Genomic DNA, 15,729 nt, shown 5'->3' on the forward strand with positions numbered 1-15,729 from the left:
TTTCTAGTTGGGCAATTTCAGTGTAACTTTAACCTTGAGGTGTTACAGAAATTTGTTTGGGAGAGGGAAGAGCTGTCTGTCGGTTTGTGTTCTTCGAATAACTTTAATGTACTCAACTACACGAACTGTCCGTAGATGCTCCCACCTCCGTCTGCTGCCAGATGTCCCGGGCACTGTTCGGCAGTGTAACGGTGCTGCAGGTATTACAGAGCTTTGCCAAGAAAAGAGTGACGTGAGCTTCTTGTCATAAAATAGTGACCACTTTATTGGGGAGGAAAAGAGGAGAGCTGACAAAGCCGAGGGCCGCCGGTGGCAGGCGGGTGAGGGCCGGCAAGGCTGGGCGAGCCGCGGCCAGGCAGAGCTGAGCCCTGGCCCGGGGGCCGGGCGGCCGCGCTCCCTCCCGGCGGGCCGGGGCCGGCTCAGCCCTCCCAGAAGCCGACGAAGAAGCTGCACAGTGAGTGCCACCGCTCGGCGCAGTAAGCCTCGGCCTGCTCGCCGGCGGGCTCCGCGCTGGCGGCCAGCGGGGCAGGGCCGGGGCCGGGGCTGGGGCCGGGCAGCAGGCGGAGCTGCGCCTCCGGCGGGGCCCGGCCCGGCCCGCAGAGGCGGGCGCTGAGCGGGCCGCCGCTGGCGCAGGGGTGCCGCCGCCGCCGCAGCCGGCCCAGGATCTGCCGCCAGTACTGGCGGCTGCGGGCGCCGTAGGCGGGGCAGCGCCGCGGCTCCCCGCGGTAGGCGCAGCTCCGCGCCGCCCCGCCGCCCGTCGGCGGCCGGCAGCTCAGCCGCAGCTCGCTGGCCCCCGCCGCCGAGCGCAGCTCCCAGCTGCAGCGGTGCCGCTCCGGCGTGGAGAACCGCCCCGCCTGCGCCGCCGCCTCCCCGCCCGACTCGCTGCCGGCGGCCCCCAGGGCGGCCAGGGCCAGTGTCAGCAGGGCCAGGGGCAGCCTCATCTCCTCGGCGCCGCGGGAGCCTCCTCCGGTGCCTCAGCGACGGCGCGCCCCGGCCCGCCGCATCCTCCGCGCCCTGCGGAGACACGGACACTGGCGGGCGGGTGCCCCCGCTGCTGCCGCCCGCTGCCCGCCCCGGCGGGGAGCGCAGCCCCCGAGGTCGCGCCAGGCTGCGCCGGGCGGGGTTTGTTTCGGCAGAGGAGCGCAGAGCCGGCTTGTCCCTCCAGGGCCGTAACCCCCGGGGCTCTTAGCTTGTTTCCCCCCATCCCCCGGCTCCGCTGCCGGACCGCCGATGGCGGCGGGGCCCCGGTACCACCCCAGCCGGGAAGCCGTAACCCCGGGGCAGCGTGAGCCGGGAGCCCGCACCCGCCGGCTGCAGCGTCAAAGCAGCGAGCGGCCGCCGCTCGGCAGCCAGACCCGGCGCGGGGCAAACCGCTCCCCTAAAACCCCGTCGTTTCCACCCCGAGCCCGTTTTTCCCCTCCCCAACGCACCCCGGTATCCTCCGCTCTGTCCCGAGGGCCCTCACGACTCGCTCTGGGGTGGGCGGAGGTGCACGACGGTCTCCGGCGGCGGGGCCGGGCACGGGGGTTATCAATGGCCGGGGGCTGCCCCCTCCGACGCCCCTCCCCGGCCCGCCGCCCGCGGGGGGACAGCGCGGGGACACGCGGGGAGCCCTGTGCCCCGACGGCTCCGACTTGCGGGAAGTTCCCCCCCGCTCCCCTTGCGGTCGAGGAAACCGCGCGCCGGTACCGCAACACCGACCCGGGGCTGCGGCGCCCCTGGGAGGTGGCGGGGGGAGAGGGGTGGGGGTGCGGAGCCTCCCTTCAGCGGGGGGCGATGCTGGTGAGCGGGAAGCGATTTCTTTATTTTCCTTTGCATCTGATGGAGTTAGATCACAAAAAGGGATTCTCACTTCGGAAGTAAAATACCGGTGTGGATTATTCTAGGATGGTTGTTAATTTTCGTTAATGTGGAGACAGGCTTCTATATAAAGAGGATGTGTTTAAAAAACAAAAAAATGCCAGAAGTTTCAAGAGAACGTGGACGTGATCTTTATGTTACTGCAGTTTCAGAAACCTCTGGGCGGAATTAGGCTCTCAAAAGCCAGTCTGTTCCGACCTACTTACCGCTCTGACCCTCTTACGAAGATCGAAGCCAAGCCCTCGGGTGCCCAGCAGGTCCCCGCAGCCGCGGAGCCGCAGCCGAGCCTGTCCCTGCTCAGCACGCCGAGCCCAGCACCGCACGGCAGCGATGCTTCTCGCCCAAGGCACTTGCAGGAGAGGTCCAGGCTCTACCCTGAGCTGTCACAAGCTTTTGGAAAGATTATTACTGAGACATATGTATAGATACACTGATATCCCCCCACTGATATTTATACCCTGTATTTACATTGATGTGGAGATATTATCCAGCCCATCGCACTGTCGGTGCAATGCAATGGTTGAACGGCAGCTACCCAAGAGCAGGCAGGGCTGCGGGTGCCCCTTGGGGTGTCCCCCGTGTCAGCCACCGCCCGGGCTAGAGCGTGGCAACGCAGCTGGTGGCAGAGCAAAGCTAAAATGAGTAGCTGCCTTTGTACAACGAGATAAATGTTGTTGTAATGAGGGCTGGCTGGGGCAGTGAGCTAGGTTTTCTAGCTGGGACAGTGAGACAAGGTTTTCTTCTTGTGTCATCCCTCCTTTACAGTGACTTCTTTGAAGATCCCCCGTGCTTATAGTATGGTAAAGCCCGGCAAAGCATCCCAAAAGAGTGCCTCAGTTACACATGGGTATTTGGGGGTACTAGTACCCCTCTAACCTTTCCTCATGGGGCTGTTCTATTTTGGATGAATACTATTCAGTGGCACTCAGTGGAGGAGAGGGAGGCTGATATTGACTCATTTATCTTTCTGTGCAATAAGTCCTAAAAAGGAAAGACTTCTGCAGAGGCTGAATGACTGCTGGAGAAGAGGTGGGATGCAGAGTCTTTTCTCCAGTTCAGGGGAGAGGGGGAGCGTTTTCAGATAGATATCCCATTTCCTAGCTGCATTTCATACTTGGGGCTCTCCTTAGCTCTCCCTAGTTAATTGATTGGGGTGGGGAGGCAACAGCAGGGGAGAGAGGGTCATGAGAAGGAAGTAAAATGGCTTAGGCAACAAACCATAGAAGAGGGTTTACAAATCAAGAATCTCAAGTGGAAGTTGATATCTCCTTTTCTCCTGGAGTTACACACATAACTATCTCTGAAGGACAAGGCTTAGGTGACCGTTGGCTGTGCGTGGCTCCTTGCTCAGCATGCTGGATTGCGTAAATCCCTTTCATGGGTGCTAAGGACTTCCCATGGGCTGTAGGAGGAATCTTGGCATCTAAGTTAGGGCTGTGGGTACCATGAGGCATCATAAAGAACTGCATTGTGACTTTTAAGACCCTCTGTGACTCCAGTGAGCATAAGGCACATCATGTGCCTTAGCTTATTAGTCCACCAAACCTTGGAGTTGCTTTCAGATTAAGTTCTGACCACCTGTAATTGCTATATATTATTACTCTGAGATCTTTGTCCATTTTGCACATTCTTGCTATCGTTTATGCAATGTAAAATGGAGTTGCCTAATATGTTTGAGATCACTTTTAGTTATCCTAAGTGTATCAGGTTTGGAGGGAAATATTACTGTGTGTTTTAATGAATGTTTTGCTGTTATACTTTTTGGACAGTTTACTTTAAATCTCATACCAGTTATTACTGTTCAGGAATTAAGGAAAGAAAATGAAACAGAATGAAAGTTTGCCTAGCCTCCCCATATAGTAATTTTATTATCCTTAATCTTCTTTGCTATGTTCTCCTGGTACCTATATTTACACACACATTTTCCTTCATGTTTGTGACTTGTCTTTTGCAGTAAAGCAGATGTTAGTCTTTGATATTCATTACTTCTATATCAATTTTCCTGCACATGCTACAATTTTATCTCTTGGTTTTGATGGGGATGTGGGCTGGGGGGAGAAGATCATTCTTCTATTACTAAAATCACTGTATCCTTTTGTTCTGTGTTTGCAGTTAAATTAATCTAGTTAGTCTGTGTTGCTGCTGTGGCTGGGTTTTGACTCCTCTTTCCCTACCATCTCCCTCACCTTAGAATATAACCTTTGTAATTCTAGAAGTCGGCTGGTTATGGAGTTATCTTTGAAAACATGAACAGGGCGCGCTGTGGCAGAGATACTTGCCTGGTATCTGTAGAGAGCCTGAAAGAAATCTCTCAGGAGTTAATAGGCCTGTCCATCTAAGTAAATGAAATAGAGTGCTGTGTGACTCCTGCAAGGAGACTAAACTGGAAGGAATTACAGATGCACCATGTTAGACTGCAATTTGGACTCCAAGATTTTAACCCAAATTCAAAGCTAATGAGAACACTTACAGGAACAGTCTAAACCATAGGATTCAGCTCAATGGAGAGAAGTGTAAGATACAAGTCTGAAACACCTGCACAAATCTAAGATGATGGATGCTGACTAAGTAACATGTCTGCAGAAATGCATGTAAGGCTACAGTGAATCACGAGCTGAATGTGTGACAACATTTGTCATGCAACTGTGAAAAAAGCAGACACATAAATAAGGATATCACCTGTAAGACACAAGAATTAAGGCATGGGCTAAAGCCAGGCTTTGACTGGGGCATTGTATCCAGTTTTAAGCATTACTCTTCAAAAAAGATAAAGATCAACTCAGAATATCACAGACCTAGCGAACTTGATTTATGATGACACAATGTAAGCAAAGGGCTTGTTAACCAAAAGAAGAAAAGAACTAAGGTGGCAAATATGGCAATAGTAAAAACTCAGTCACTGCTTAAAGCTGTCTCCTTCTTATGCATCTTTGCATTTCAGAAGTTCAGACCATAGCTTTAATCACACTTTTCATTGGCCAATAAATAAATTATCCTGTTAAAATCTAACTCTGAACCAAAAAACCTATATTATAGGCCGCTTTGCCCATGTTGAAGATATTGTACAGGAAACTGGGTTAGAGCTTTGACTTCAGGGTTTTGAGCTTTGAAAATTCAGATGAGTTAACCATTTGTTTTTTATGAAAGCTCCAGTCACTGTGAAGAATAATACTTATTTCTCTTATTGTAGCCCCTAGGATCACAGCAACAGTTGTTAATAATTGCAAGAATAGCTTTGCTTTACAGGTGGAAAGTAGCCACAGTCTCCAGCCTGTCAATATAAGCTCCTTTTCAGAGAAGTGGGTAGTGTAAAGAACGTTGATGAGTCATAAACCTAAATTGTTTTAGATATACAACATAAGCATATCTGTGTTTAACCTATTTGTCTGAGCTGTCAGTTTTCTGATTTCTTGTTACTGGCTCAAGAGAATAAAATCATATTTAATGTGGTAATAAGCATTGTTTACACAGAGATAGACTGACCTTCTCAATTACGTGGTTTTGCTCAGGGCAAGCGAAGCTCTGCATAGTATAAAAGACAGAAGCTGGTGGCTGAAGAGCCACGCAGAGACAGATTTCTTAATTTGCTCATGCATCAGAATAAAATATTACCTTCACTGTGAAGGTGCCCAACAGCTTCATTTATCTCTGCTGGGCACCTCTGGAGTTCAATCCCTAAAGGGTATCGTGTATTTACTGGCTTTACTGGTAGAGGTGTCTAATGCTTTATGTCCAGTTATACTGGAGGATCTTCTGAATGCAGGCAGTTGTAAGGTTCCTCACTCTGAGCTAGAGCACTGCAGGGCAAAGTTGTGAAGAATTTTTCATCTTCTTTCCTCCTTCCATCACAAGCTGGCAAATAAACGTGACTACTGAAAAGTTTTGTAAGATTATTTATAGGTTAATATATTATTAGCACCTTTGATGTGCAGATAGCTGAAATTCTGGGGTTTGTGTCCTATTTCCAAGAGTATAGAAGAAACAAAGTGAAACAAGAATTTTCTTGCTCAAATTTTCCTTTAAGTCTCTTCTAGATCCTATTTAAGCACTTCTGTAGGGTCAGACTGATGCCTTTGTCCAAATTTTTGGCGTGTTTATGTGTTGGTTCTTTCCATCCCTGCCAATAAAGTTCCAGTGAAGTTCAAGTCAACCTTTCCTTCAAAAGATGGCTTTTTGCAAAATGATAGAAGAGTTAAAGAAACTGCATAGTCTTGATCAGAGATGACCAGATTTATAAGTCAATTCCTTATGCTGCAGAATCTGTTTGAAATCATCCATATGTCTATTCTTCAGCCAATAGATCATGCTGCTGCTGAATGCTCTCTTGGAGGCCAGGCCATTGCAGGGCACTTCAGAATCACCCCAGATTAGTTTCTCCTCAATTAATTTGCTTTATTGAAAAATGTTCCACACATGTTTTCACCATCTTTTCCATCTCACATTCCCTGCAGGTTTTTCAGAAGCTGGTCTGAGTCGTTCACCGTGTGTTCTCCAATGCTGCGTTTTTCAAACTGGAGTTCAGGAAATCTTAGTGATTTGAGTTTTTGGTAGTGGTTCCTTTGCTCCATAGGAACTACTTTGTTCCTCACACCATGTGTATATTCCTTTCAGGCTTTGACTTGTATATTCTCAACTCAGATTGTTGTTATTTCCAATAAGAGATACATAACTACATGCTAATTTTTCTAAGCATGTAATTTTTTTGTATTTAAAATGATATCTATTAAATGTTTTCTTCTATAACCTGCCTTCCACTGTGAGGATGCTTCTTTTCCAGTTTTGTAAAGGTTTCCATGCTTATTCTTTACCTTCATAAGCAAACTTATGAAGCTTTTTCATTTCTGTTTCTCAAATGTTTGTCAAAGAGTCATTGTTGTCTCCTTTCGCAGAGAACCCACATGACCTCTATTTCCTACCTTCATTCTTCACTGTACAATTAATGGACTGACCTCAGCATTGACAATGTCCCTTGTTGAGCCTGGTGTGGGAGCTGCTAAAACACCCCTACCACTCCAGGCTTTTCTATCAGCTGATCAAAATTTTAAGTCTTGTGAAAGGCTGAACTTCAGCTTTGCGTTTTCCATTCTGTAAGCTTGTTCAAAATAAATCAGCCTCTGGCCTCTAACAGTGAAGGAAATCACAGAAAGAATTTATTTCAGCTACTAGTAAACAGAGGATTTCATTAGGATACCAAAGAAGACCATTTCCTTTTATAGAACTTATGGCTGGTCATCCTACAGTCAATTTAAAGAAGCAGAAAATATATTCCTCATTGTTGTAGCAACACACATACAGACCTATATGTAATCAAAAGTCCATGCAAGTATTGTAGAATGAAAGTGAGTTGCCTTTTAAATCAATCTTGGCCACTTATTTTAGACACAGACAGAAGGGGTGGGGGGAACCCATTTAATCTGAACATTTCTAGAAATGTGAAGTGTTAAAATCAACAAATGCATCTTGAGGCTGTTTCTTTGCTGTCTTTCACAATGTGGTGATCATCACCATGCTATGAAAGGCTTATTTGACCACTTAAGTGAGAAGAGTAGCTAAAGAGTAGAAAGGGGAAGCTAATATGATGCAGGAGATCAGCTATTAAAATGTTACGAGAGAATGCTTGTATCAGATGGTGTGAGAGAGCATTTTTATTCAAGAAGCAGCAGGCATGGTGTGAGGATAGCAGACGGCTGGTAATGTAAAACCTGGTACTGAAGCCTGAACTCCCCATTTGCCACATGTGGGAGGAAACGTGTTCTACAGATCACTGAGAAAACTCAGAGGGGTGGGATAGCTTCTTATTTTTCTTCTTTTTGTGAAAAGCAAGGTAATTTCACATTCTGAAAATGTAAGTTGTGAGGGTTTCATTAACAAAATGTAGTTGCAGAACTTTTCAAAAAGGAAACTAATTATAAATATTTGACAAGTTGTAGGCAGAAGACTGAGTTCTTTAAAATAGATTAAATGTCTTGCGGATTGAGTAAAAAACTTCAAAGCTATATATTAGAGTACAAGTTGGGGTGGTTTTTTTTTTTAAAAAAAAAGATTTCTAGAACAAAAGGTCTGTTCTACCAAGTTTCAGTTAATATTCCAGAAAACCCAAATGGCAAATTTATAAAACATACAATAAACTGACCTGGTATGTTAAATTTTATTTCATAAAAATAATAGAAATAGTCTATTTTTTCTGAAGAAAATGTAACATGGATAATGCTCTCTGTATATCATCACAGTGAAATACCTCACCTGAAACTGGAACAAGTTCAGACATTTAACTTGTCCAGACATTCAGTTTATTCAGAACTTAATTCTCTTACCAACTGCTCACAAACTGAAGGCTGGAGATTGGTTTTCCATGGTGTGAGCTGATATGTAGACTATTGCAAGGAAGAGTAAATGTCAAAAGATATAATTATGAAAGATGTCACGTAGCTAAAAGGTAGATGTTTTTCGAAGGGAAAAAAAACCACCACATTTTTTTGTGGGTTATGTTTATTTTTATATTGTGGTTTTATCTAAAGATCTGAAGTAGTGGGGAGAACGCTGGTGTATTAGACACTAGCAAAAATTAAGTTGTCCCTGCCCTATAAATTAAAGTGATTTTTATGGGGCAGAAATACACAGGCTACACAAGCCTGTGTATACTGTAGCAACATATGATTCATGTCTCTTCTATTACAAAATTAAAACCAGTTTGATATTAAATAGAACTATACTATGCATAAGTATCAAATAAAAAACCACCATAACAAAGAAACATCAAGGAAAGACACCTGATTAAAAGGAGAACTAAGAACCTAGTATTAATAAAAGCAGCTGAGCAGCATATTCTATCTCATGTATGTTTGCCTTGACACTACATAGGACACCAAGTTTCCAAAAGGTTTTTTTCTGGTGTGATACAGATGTGCATCCTGTTTCCAAGCGCTTGCTGCAGGCACAGTTTTTCAAGCCGTTCTGGCGTTTTCTTTTGTGTGTTAGAAATTTTTTTTTTTTTTTTTTTTGTGGTAGAAGATAGGGAATAGTCTGTCCATAAAAGCCAGTGATAGTAAACACTGCACTTGTACATTTTCACCCATCTGTTTTCTTCTTTTAGTTTGCTCTTGCTAGCTCTTTGGTTGGGATCCCTAAAAGCCCAGGTGCACTGTAGCTTCTGTGAGTTCTGCTGCCAGGCTCTTCCTGCACTCGTAGTCCTAACACAGCTGTGAAAGGCTTACTGGTACATGTGGAGAACTTCATGTAGGCCGTTGTGGAAAGTTTGGAAATGATAACAGAATTTATACCCAAAACGTAATTTTTTTCCCTTCACATACCATAGCTGCTGCTCTTCCCAAAGTATATATTTTCCCGGTTGCCTTGCTACTCTCAATATGTATCAAGGGATTAGCAAAGTGGGACAGAATTGGACAACTGATAAACTGAAGTTCCTTCTCTTATTTCTTAGGCATGATAAAAATCACTCTAAGAGGTTTTTTCCCCTTAGTTTAGAAAGAAAAATGACTCGCAAAACCTAGAAACCTTTTTTACACCTGTGCTAGTGCTTCAGAGTTGTGGAGGAACTAGTTAATTCATCCCCTTCACTCTTCAAGGAAGGAAATGGGTATTATTTTTGTGGTACATAGAGCAAAACTGAAATGCAGGTAGAATGTGTTCCCATCCCTAAGTCAGGAATGTCAAAAAAACAGGTATCCTGACAGACAGCCAGACAAGACTCTTCCACTGGACATGTGGGCTGTCTCTGGCTGTATTTGGTAAGGTCCAACGGAGAAAATCACATAGACAAAGTCCTGCCTCTGTCCCTCTACTGCTGTCCCTGTGCTGCAGTTCACCATCCCCTCTGCTGTGTGGTGGGCTACATTGGTGAGTGACCACCAAGCCTCCAAGCAGGACCTGGGACTTGTTAAGCCTGGAAAGGATCATTCTTTGGGATCTACATTTTAATCTTTCTAAAGACCTGATGTTTCTGAAAGAAGTCTTCCCATTGTGGACTGAGTGCATCCAGAAGCAAGCTACTTGTTGGAGACAGGAGACAAGAAGTGTGCAGAGTGTTAGTTCCATCGCTGCACAAAGCACCTCATGCATGCACTTTGCCCTTTTGTGCAATCTCTCTACATCCAATGTGTCTTTTCTTCTGTTAGATTATAGTTGCTTTCCCCTTTCTGCATCCTGATCATTCCGGACCTAAAAGGCTCCATCAAAAATGAAAAAATGTTTTTCTACACCCTGGCTTATTAGGAGACCATAGTGATGAGACCTTTATAATTACCAGATCAGGTCATAATAGAATCACAGAAAATACCACAGTATCAGGCAGGGAAGGAACTGCTTGTAATCTATGGAGGATGCATGCTAGCATGGTAGCAGGTGATATATAGCAGTGGGATTGCAGGCAGGCAGGCTGAAATTTAGGAAAAGTCTATTTTGTGGACACAAGATTGCATGATGTTAGATGCTCAGCCTAAAGGCTATCGAAATCACGATGATTCCTTCTGCTTGGTACATCCAGTTCTTCCAGGTTAACCCCTTGGGGGTGCCAAAATTCTTTCTATTTTCCACTGTAACATGTCTCAGTAGGCTGAAGTTACAGAAGTCTTTGTTCCTGGAGCAATATGCCACGAAGAGCTTTTTTCCTTTTTTTTTACCACACATGATACCCTTGCCAGGAGTGATGGGTCTTCTGCCTCTAAAACCCTCTAAAATCTTATAGTCTAAGTCAGAAGATAATGTTAATGAGGAAAATTGTCTGTTTCATTGAAAACACACTATAGCTGAGGCTAAGAGACAGTGATGAGCGTTTCCTGAATGGAAATATATGGTTTTTTTAAGTACTAGAGCAAAATTAGTGTCAATACTAAGTGGTATTAAACTACATGAAAATTTTCCCCTATACTGCCCTCAAGGTTATTTCTTTTTAAATTATATATAGATTTCCTTTACCTTCTGTCAGTATGTTTCTCAGGAATGACATTTTGGACAGGACTACAGGGGAGCAGGTATGTTGTAGCAACACTTAAGGAGTAAAAAATACATTTGGAAGCGCATAGCTTGTGCCACCCCAAATTACACGTTTCAGCTTTATAAAGTAAGACATACTAAACAACAACTGAAACTCAACAAGACATTTACAATTCAAACTTTTTGCCTGTCCAGCTTGCTTGTCTCTGAAAGTTAGGCTTAAATTCACAAAGGAGATTATTCAGAAGCGAAATAAAATGTTTCTATTAAAGAAAAAAAAAAGGTAATGCGTATTCAGATAAGCAGCTGTTGTGCATTATCTGGAAGCAAAAGTGATGATAGTAGCAAGCACAGTGACCTGTGCTTCAAATAAAATCAGTTTATTTGAATTGTCAGCTATCAGTGCAGCACAAAAGGCATTACTCTTTACCCCCCTTCTCTTGTCCCTGGACTAGCCCCAGATGTGCTAGGATGGTGCCTCTGAGGATCATCATAGCAACTTTTTACCCCACCTGAAGGAAACTACAATCATCTTTAAAGCTACTTTATGCTCCTTCAGTAGCACAAATTGCCAGCAGTACACTGAAAATCTAGCCAATTTTTGAAAGAAGCCTGCAGCAAGCTGTTGTGTCCCAAAACCACCCTATTGTTCCCAGTAAGAGTTGCTCTATGTTATGCTTTCTTGTGCCTTGTATATGCACATTTTATGAAGTCATTTAGGCAGCTATCTTGAGAGCTAGCTATCTTAATGCCTATTAAAATCTAGCCTTAAAAGGCTCTTCAAATGCATCAGTCATGCAGAACTTTTGTTGCAGCTTCATCAATAAAAGTTGTCTTTGTTTTCAAGAAGTCTTCCTATGAGTAAAATGCTGTTAGGCTGTGTTAAAAAGTAGTCTAGGAGGCCAGACTGGCCCTGTGGTTAATACCTGTGGTCAGTGCTAAAGTGTTAAGAAAAAACAGGGAGCGTAACAATATGCAGCTGGAAATAAAAAATGGGAAAGGAAACAAAAGAAGTAGTCCCTATTACCTTTTAAAAACTGTTTGAAAGGAGAACATTGCACTGAAGGAACATCTGCATAAATGTAACAGCAAATGTGGCTTTTGTTGTTGATGCCACTTATCTAATGACTCGGTTTCTAAGGATTCTCTTCTTCCAAGCTTCTTCACAGATGCTGTGAAGAAGACAGTGGGATGGCACTGTCAGTCACGCAGCAAAAGAAGGCGCAGTCGCAGGCCCAGCACGCTGATTCCCTGTGACACGCTGATAACTGAAGGGCTGCCGCAGCAGGAGCAGAGAGTACCAGAAGTAATGCAGCCACCGTGCCGTGTGAGAGGACATGAGTAGGGTGCCTCAGAGGTGTCCTCCTGTTCATGTGGAACAGCCACTGTCCCCACGTGCCAGAGCCCTGGGAAAGGGGCAGTATTTTGAGAATATGGGCAAAGGCTTTCCTTTTTTTGGAGGTCCACCTAGCAGAGCAGAGGATTTCTTTTGACCACTGCTGTGGGTGTGAAAGGCCTAAGAGCAGGAATGACTGTAGCAGAGGGCTTTCTGTGTTATGATGGTGCAGATGTTTTCTTTTAAGCTCTCGAAGAGCTTTAGACTGAAGGCTGCCAGCACACCAAGGATGTATCAGTCTGGTGCCACTGTAATTCATGGCTTAGGAGCACTGGTACTACAAGATAAGCACGCTTAGAGTGGAAATTACAGTTATTAATTACCACTATCAATTAATTTGTTGTCACAGTGTAGTTTGGCAGCACTAATATTCTGCTATAGTCCAAAACATGAGACAAAATATCTAATTACCACTTTGCTGTCTTGAAACTCGATTCTGTTCTCTATCTCCCTCCCTCTGTTAACAAATGCACACCAAGAACATTTGCCATCATGTTGCCTCTGATGACTATATTATCAATTTAGGCATTAGTAAACACTCTATGTTCTGTGTTATTTTATGCATTCATTTATTTAAATTACTTTGGAAAATTGATAATTCTTATCACTTTGGCTTATATCTTTTTATTTCCTGAATTCTAAATAGTAAGGTTAGAGAGACTTTTCAGACTAACCACCAAACAAAAAAGTAAATCCAGCTCTGTGTACAGGTTTTTAGTATGATCTCTGATTCAGCTTTGTCACCAACAGCAAAAAAATTGCAACTAGTTTGCACACTTGATCATCTTATCTCCCTGTCTGTTACTATCCTGTATCACTGGCTTTCTTTCCCCTTCAGCTAGTCACAGTCTAGGGAGTTTTTCCTCTTATCCTAAAGTAGATATCTTCACCTGGTCTGATAAATCACTCTAGATGTGTTTGACTGTTTGGCCTAGATCTCCATGGATTGTAATAGAATCTCAGACACCTTGCTCACATGTAGTTAGTTACCTTTCATGCAAAAGTAAGCACAAGATTAGAGCCCATGAAATAGTGTATATAAACTCCATTCAGCCAGTTCGGATTTAAATATGAAAAGAGTAAAATGAAGTGATGTGTTCTCACTGAGGGTGGGTGCAAAGATGAATTTAATTAGTTAAAAATATATTAAAATGTTGAACTGCAGAAAACTCTGTGAAAATGATCTTTAAAGAAAAAGGAGAACCTAGCAACGGTTTCTACAAATGTTACAAATGGAAATGTCTTCTCACTACCTAAACTAAAATAAAACTGGCTCAAGATAAAATTCTCCTCCTCTAGTTGATGAAGATAAACCTACATCTTCCCTAGCATCTTCATTCATTTTATGCTATGCACATGTAAAGATCCTCATACATGTCCACACTTCATTTATTGCTGTCTATAGTTCCACTGATAGGCAGTTGTCTGATCATGTGGCTAGTTAACTTAGAAAAATGTGAAATTCAGGCCTAAACCCTGAGTTTACTAAAATGTCTTGAATTATTAGACACAGGTAGGGATTAGGGAGGGATAACAAACCCAGATTGGGATTAACATAATTTTTTTCAAGCCAAATATGCTACAAAAAATCATTAATTTGGTTAACATCTTTGTGCCTTCCTTTGTTGTAAATGCAAATCGGTTCTTGAGAGAATGAGAAGTCTGAGGGGGTGCACCCTGCTGTAAGTCCCTTTGCAGTAGGAAAGGAGAGAGGATTCAGGAAAGTGAGTTAAATTATAACAATGAGATAAATAAAGTTAAGAGTTATGTGGTGGGAGTCTGTAACCATGGTGATGAAACCACTTAAGTACATCAGAGTCCAGGGGGACTGGACTGATAGTACTTAACATCCAGAAAGCCACTTCAACCTCCCAGGTGAGGGAAAAAACCCAATAGTCTATGAAGAATAGAGAAATTTTCACAAAAGAATTTTTACTGAGAAATATTCAGCTGATTGAAATATATTTAATATGGTGTGCGTAGGTGCATCATCTGAAATCCGACACAAGAGGCATGATTTTGGCAAAAGCTAAACAACAGATGCTTATGAAAACCAAGTTGTATAACAGATTTCTCTTTCTGCTACCTAGGTCAGCTGTTTCTCACTGAAATTAAAGTTTAACTGAACTGTTAAGGCATCAGCTTAGTATCAAAGGAATAAGAAAAAAAGATACACAGTTGAGGTATGATCTTGTTTTCCTTTACATTGGTGTTTCCACTGAATTCAGCATTTGCTAAAGTTTCACCTAACTATAAACTTGTGGATAAGGTTTTTTGATTTGTTTTTGGTTTTTACCTTTATCATAGCAACTGTATGTAATAGTTGCTAAATCAGAACTATTTAATTAACTTTCCATTTGTACATATATTTAGATTGAGTTTGTAAGGACACGATGTTATTTAGTCTGTATTCAACTCGGCAAAACAAATTACAACAATTTAGCAAGAAATAAATGGAGGAGGAGGGAAGACTATTTCCTCTGATGTCTTGGGAATATACTTTGCAATATATAAGGGCTAATATCCCTCTGCAATATCCATATGTCTGTGTGCATTTGTTTGAAGATTTTCCCTGCCGGCTAGATACATGGGTAGACATCCAGTCCAAGGGGAGGAGGAGATTGGGAGGAAATCTAGACTTTTTAGGTTTGCTTATTAGGATTTTGCTAACAGAGTTTCTTTGAGAATGTATTTTTCTGTTATTATGGTTTGAATTGCAGAATTGTCCTAGCACTTTGTTTTCTCATGCTAAGTGACACGTGCTTTTTCAGTCCTTTCTCATTCCTGGAACTGATAGGTGTAGAAGCAGTGCTGTAGCTGTAACAAGTTTCTTAAAGTCAGTGGCAATCTCTGAACGTTAGTGTGTAATGCAAAATAAAGCCCTGTATAAATCAGATGACAGGCAAACAGATAATCAGTAAACAGCAGAACACAAAAATGTAAGCATAATGTCAAGGATGCATGTGTGTTGTTAATCTTTTTAAAATATTGCTTAGGAAACAAAATGAAACTTTGCATCGATGTGGGGTTCAAGTACATCTTTGGTGTCTACAGTTGCCTCCTGCTACAGAGGTGCATGTGACTGGTGGCATTACATTTATTCTTAGAAACAACACCCTGATGGCTGGTTAGTGGAATGTCACCTGGCACCTCTGCCACAAAAGGGTGTGGGACCAGTCTTGGCCTTTCACCAGGAAGGAGTTCTTGTCCTTGCCCTGCTGTATCTCCAGCTCCAGACAGCCCTGCCCTGAGGTTTGTTTCCTTTTCCTTGAAGAATGCTGTTTGCTTTCTAGCCCAGTTGTTTAAGAAGGTATGCACATATCTCTCTTTGTTTACCCCCATGCTTAACTTTTAAACACAATGAACAATTTCAGAGGAATTTGACAGCAGGAAAAAGCTCTCAGCTGGACAAGCATCTTTAGAGCCACCCAGAGGAGGCTACAGAGACATTATCTTTTCTCATGTGCAATGTAGTAGTGAGAAGGGCTGCTCTGGCAGCTCAGCTACATAAGCTTTTAATT

The 15,729-nt window shown here is 43.4% G+C and overlaps 1 protein-coding gene across 1 annotated transcript; it reads right to left on the bottom strand.

The window, feature by feature from the left end:
* Positions 1-419: 419 nt before the first annotated feature.
* On the bottom strand, positions 420-1,522 carry FGFBP3 (fibroblast growth factor binding protein 3). Its single transcript, XM_074874017.1, has 2 exons — positions 1,431-1,522; positions 420-1,014 (listed from the first exon to the last, which is right to left on the bottom strand). Exon 2 carries the CDS (start codon positions 939-941, stop codon positions 420-422), a length of 522 nt encoding a protein of 173 aa, XP_074730118.1. The 5' UTR covers positions 942-1,014; positions 1,431-1,522.
* Positions 1,523-15,729: the final 14,207 nt, after the last annotated feature.

The sequence above is a fragment of the Strix uralensis genome, chromosome 7 (assembly GCF_047716275.1).
Source record: "Strix uralensis isolate ZFMK-TIS-50842 chromosome 7, bStrUra1, whole genome shotgun sequence".
Classification (NCBI taxonomy): Eukaryota; Metazoa; Chordata; class Aves; order Strigiformes; family Strigidae; genus Strix; species Strix uralensis.

Coding starts and splice junctions, on each gene's coding strand:
- FGFBP3 (XM_074874017.1), bottom strand. CDS start 941: ATGAGGCTGCCCCTGGCCCTGCTGACACTGGCCCTGGCCGCCCTGGGG.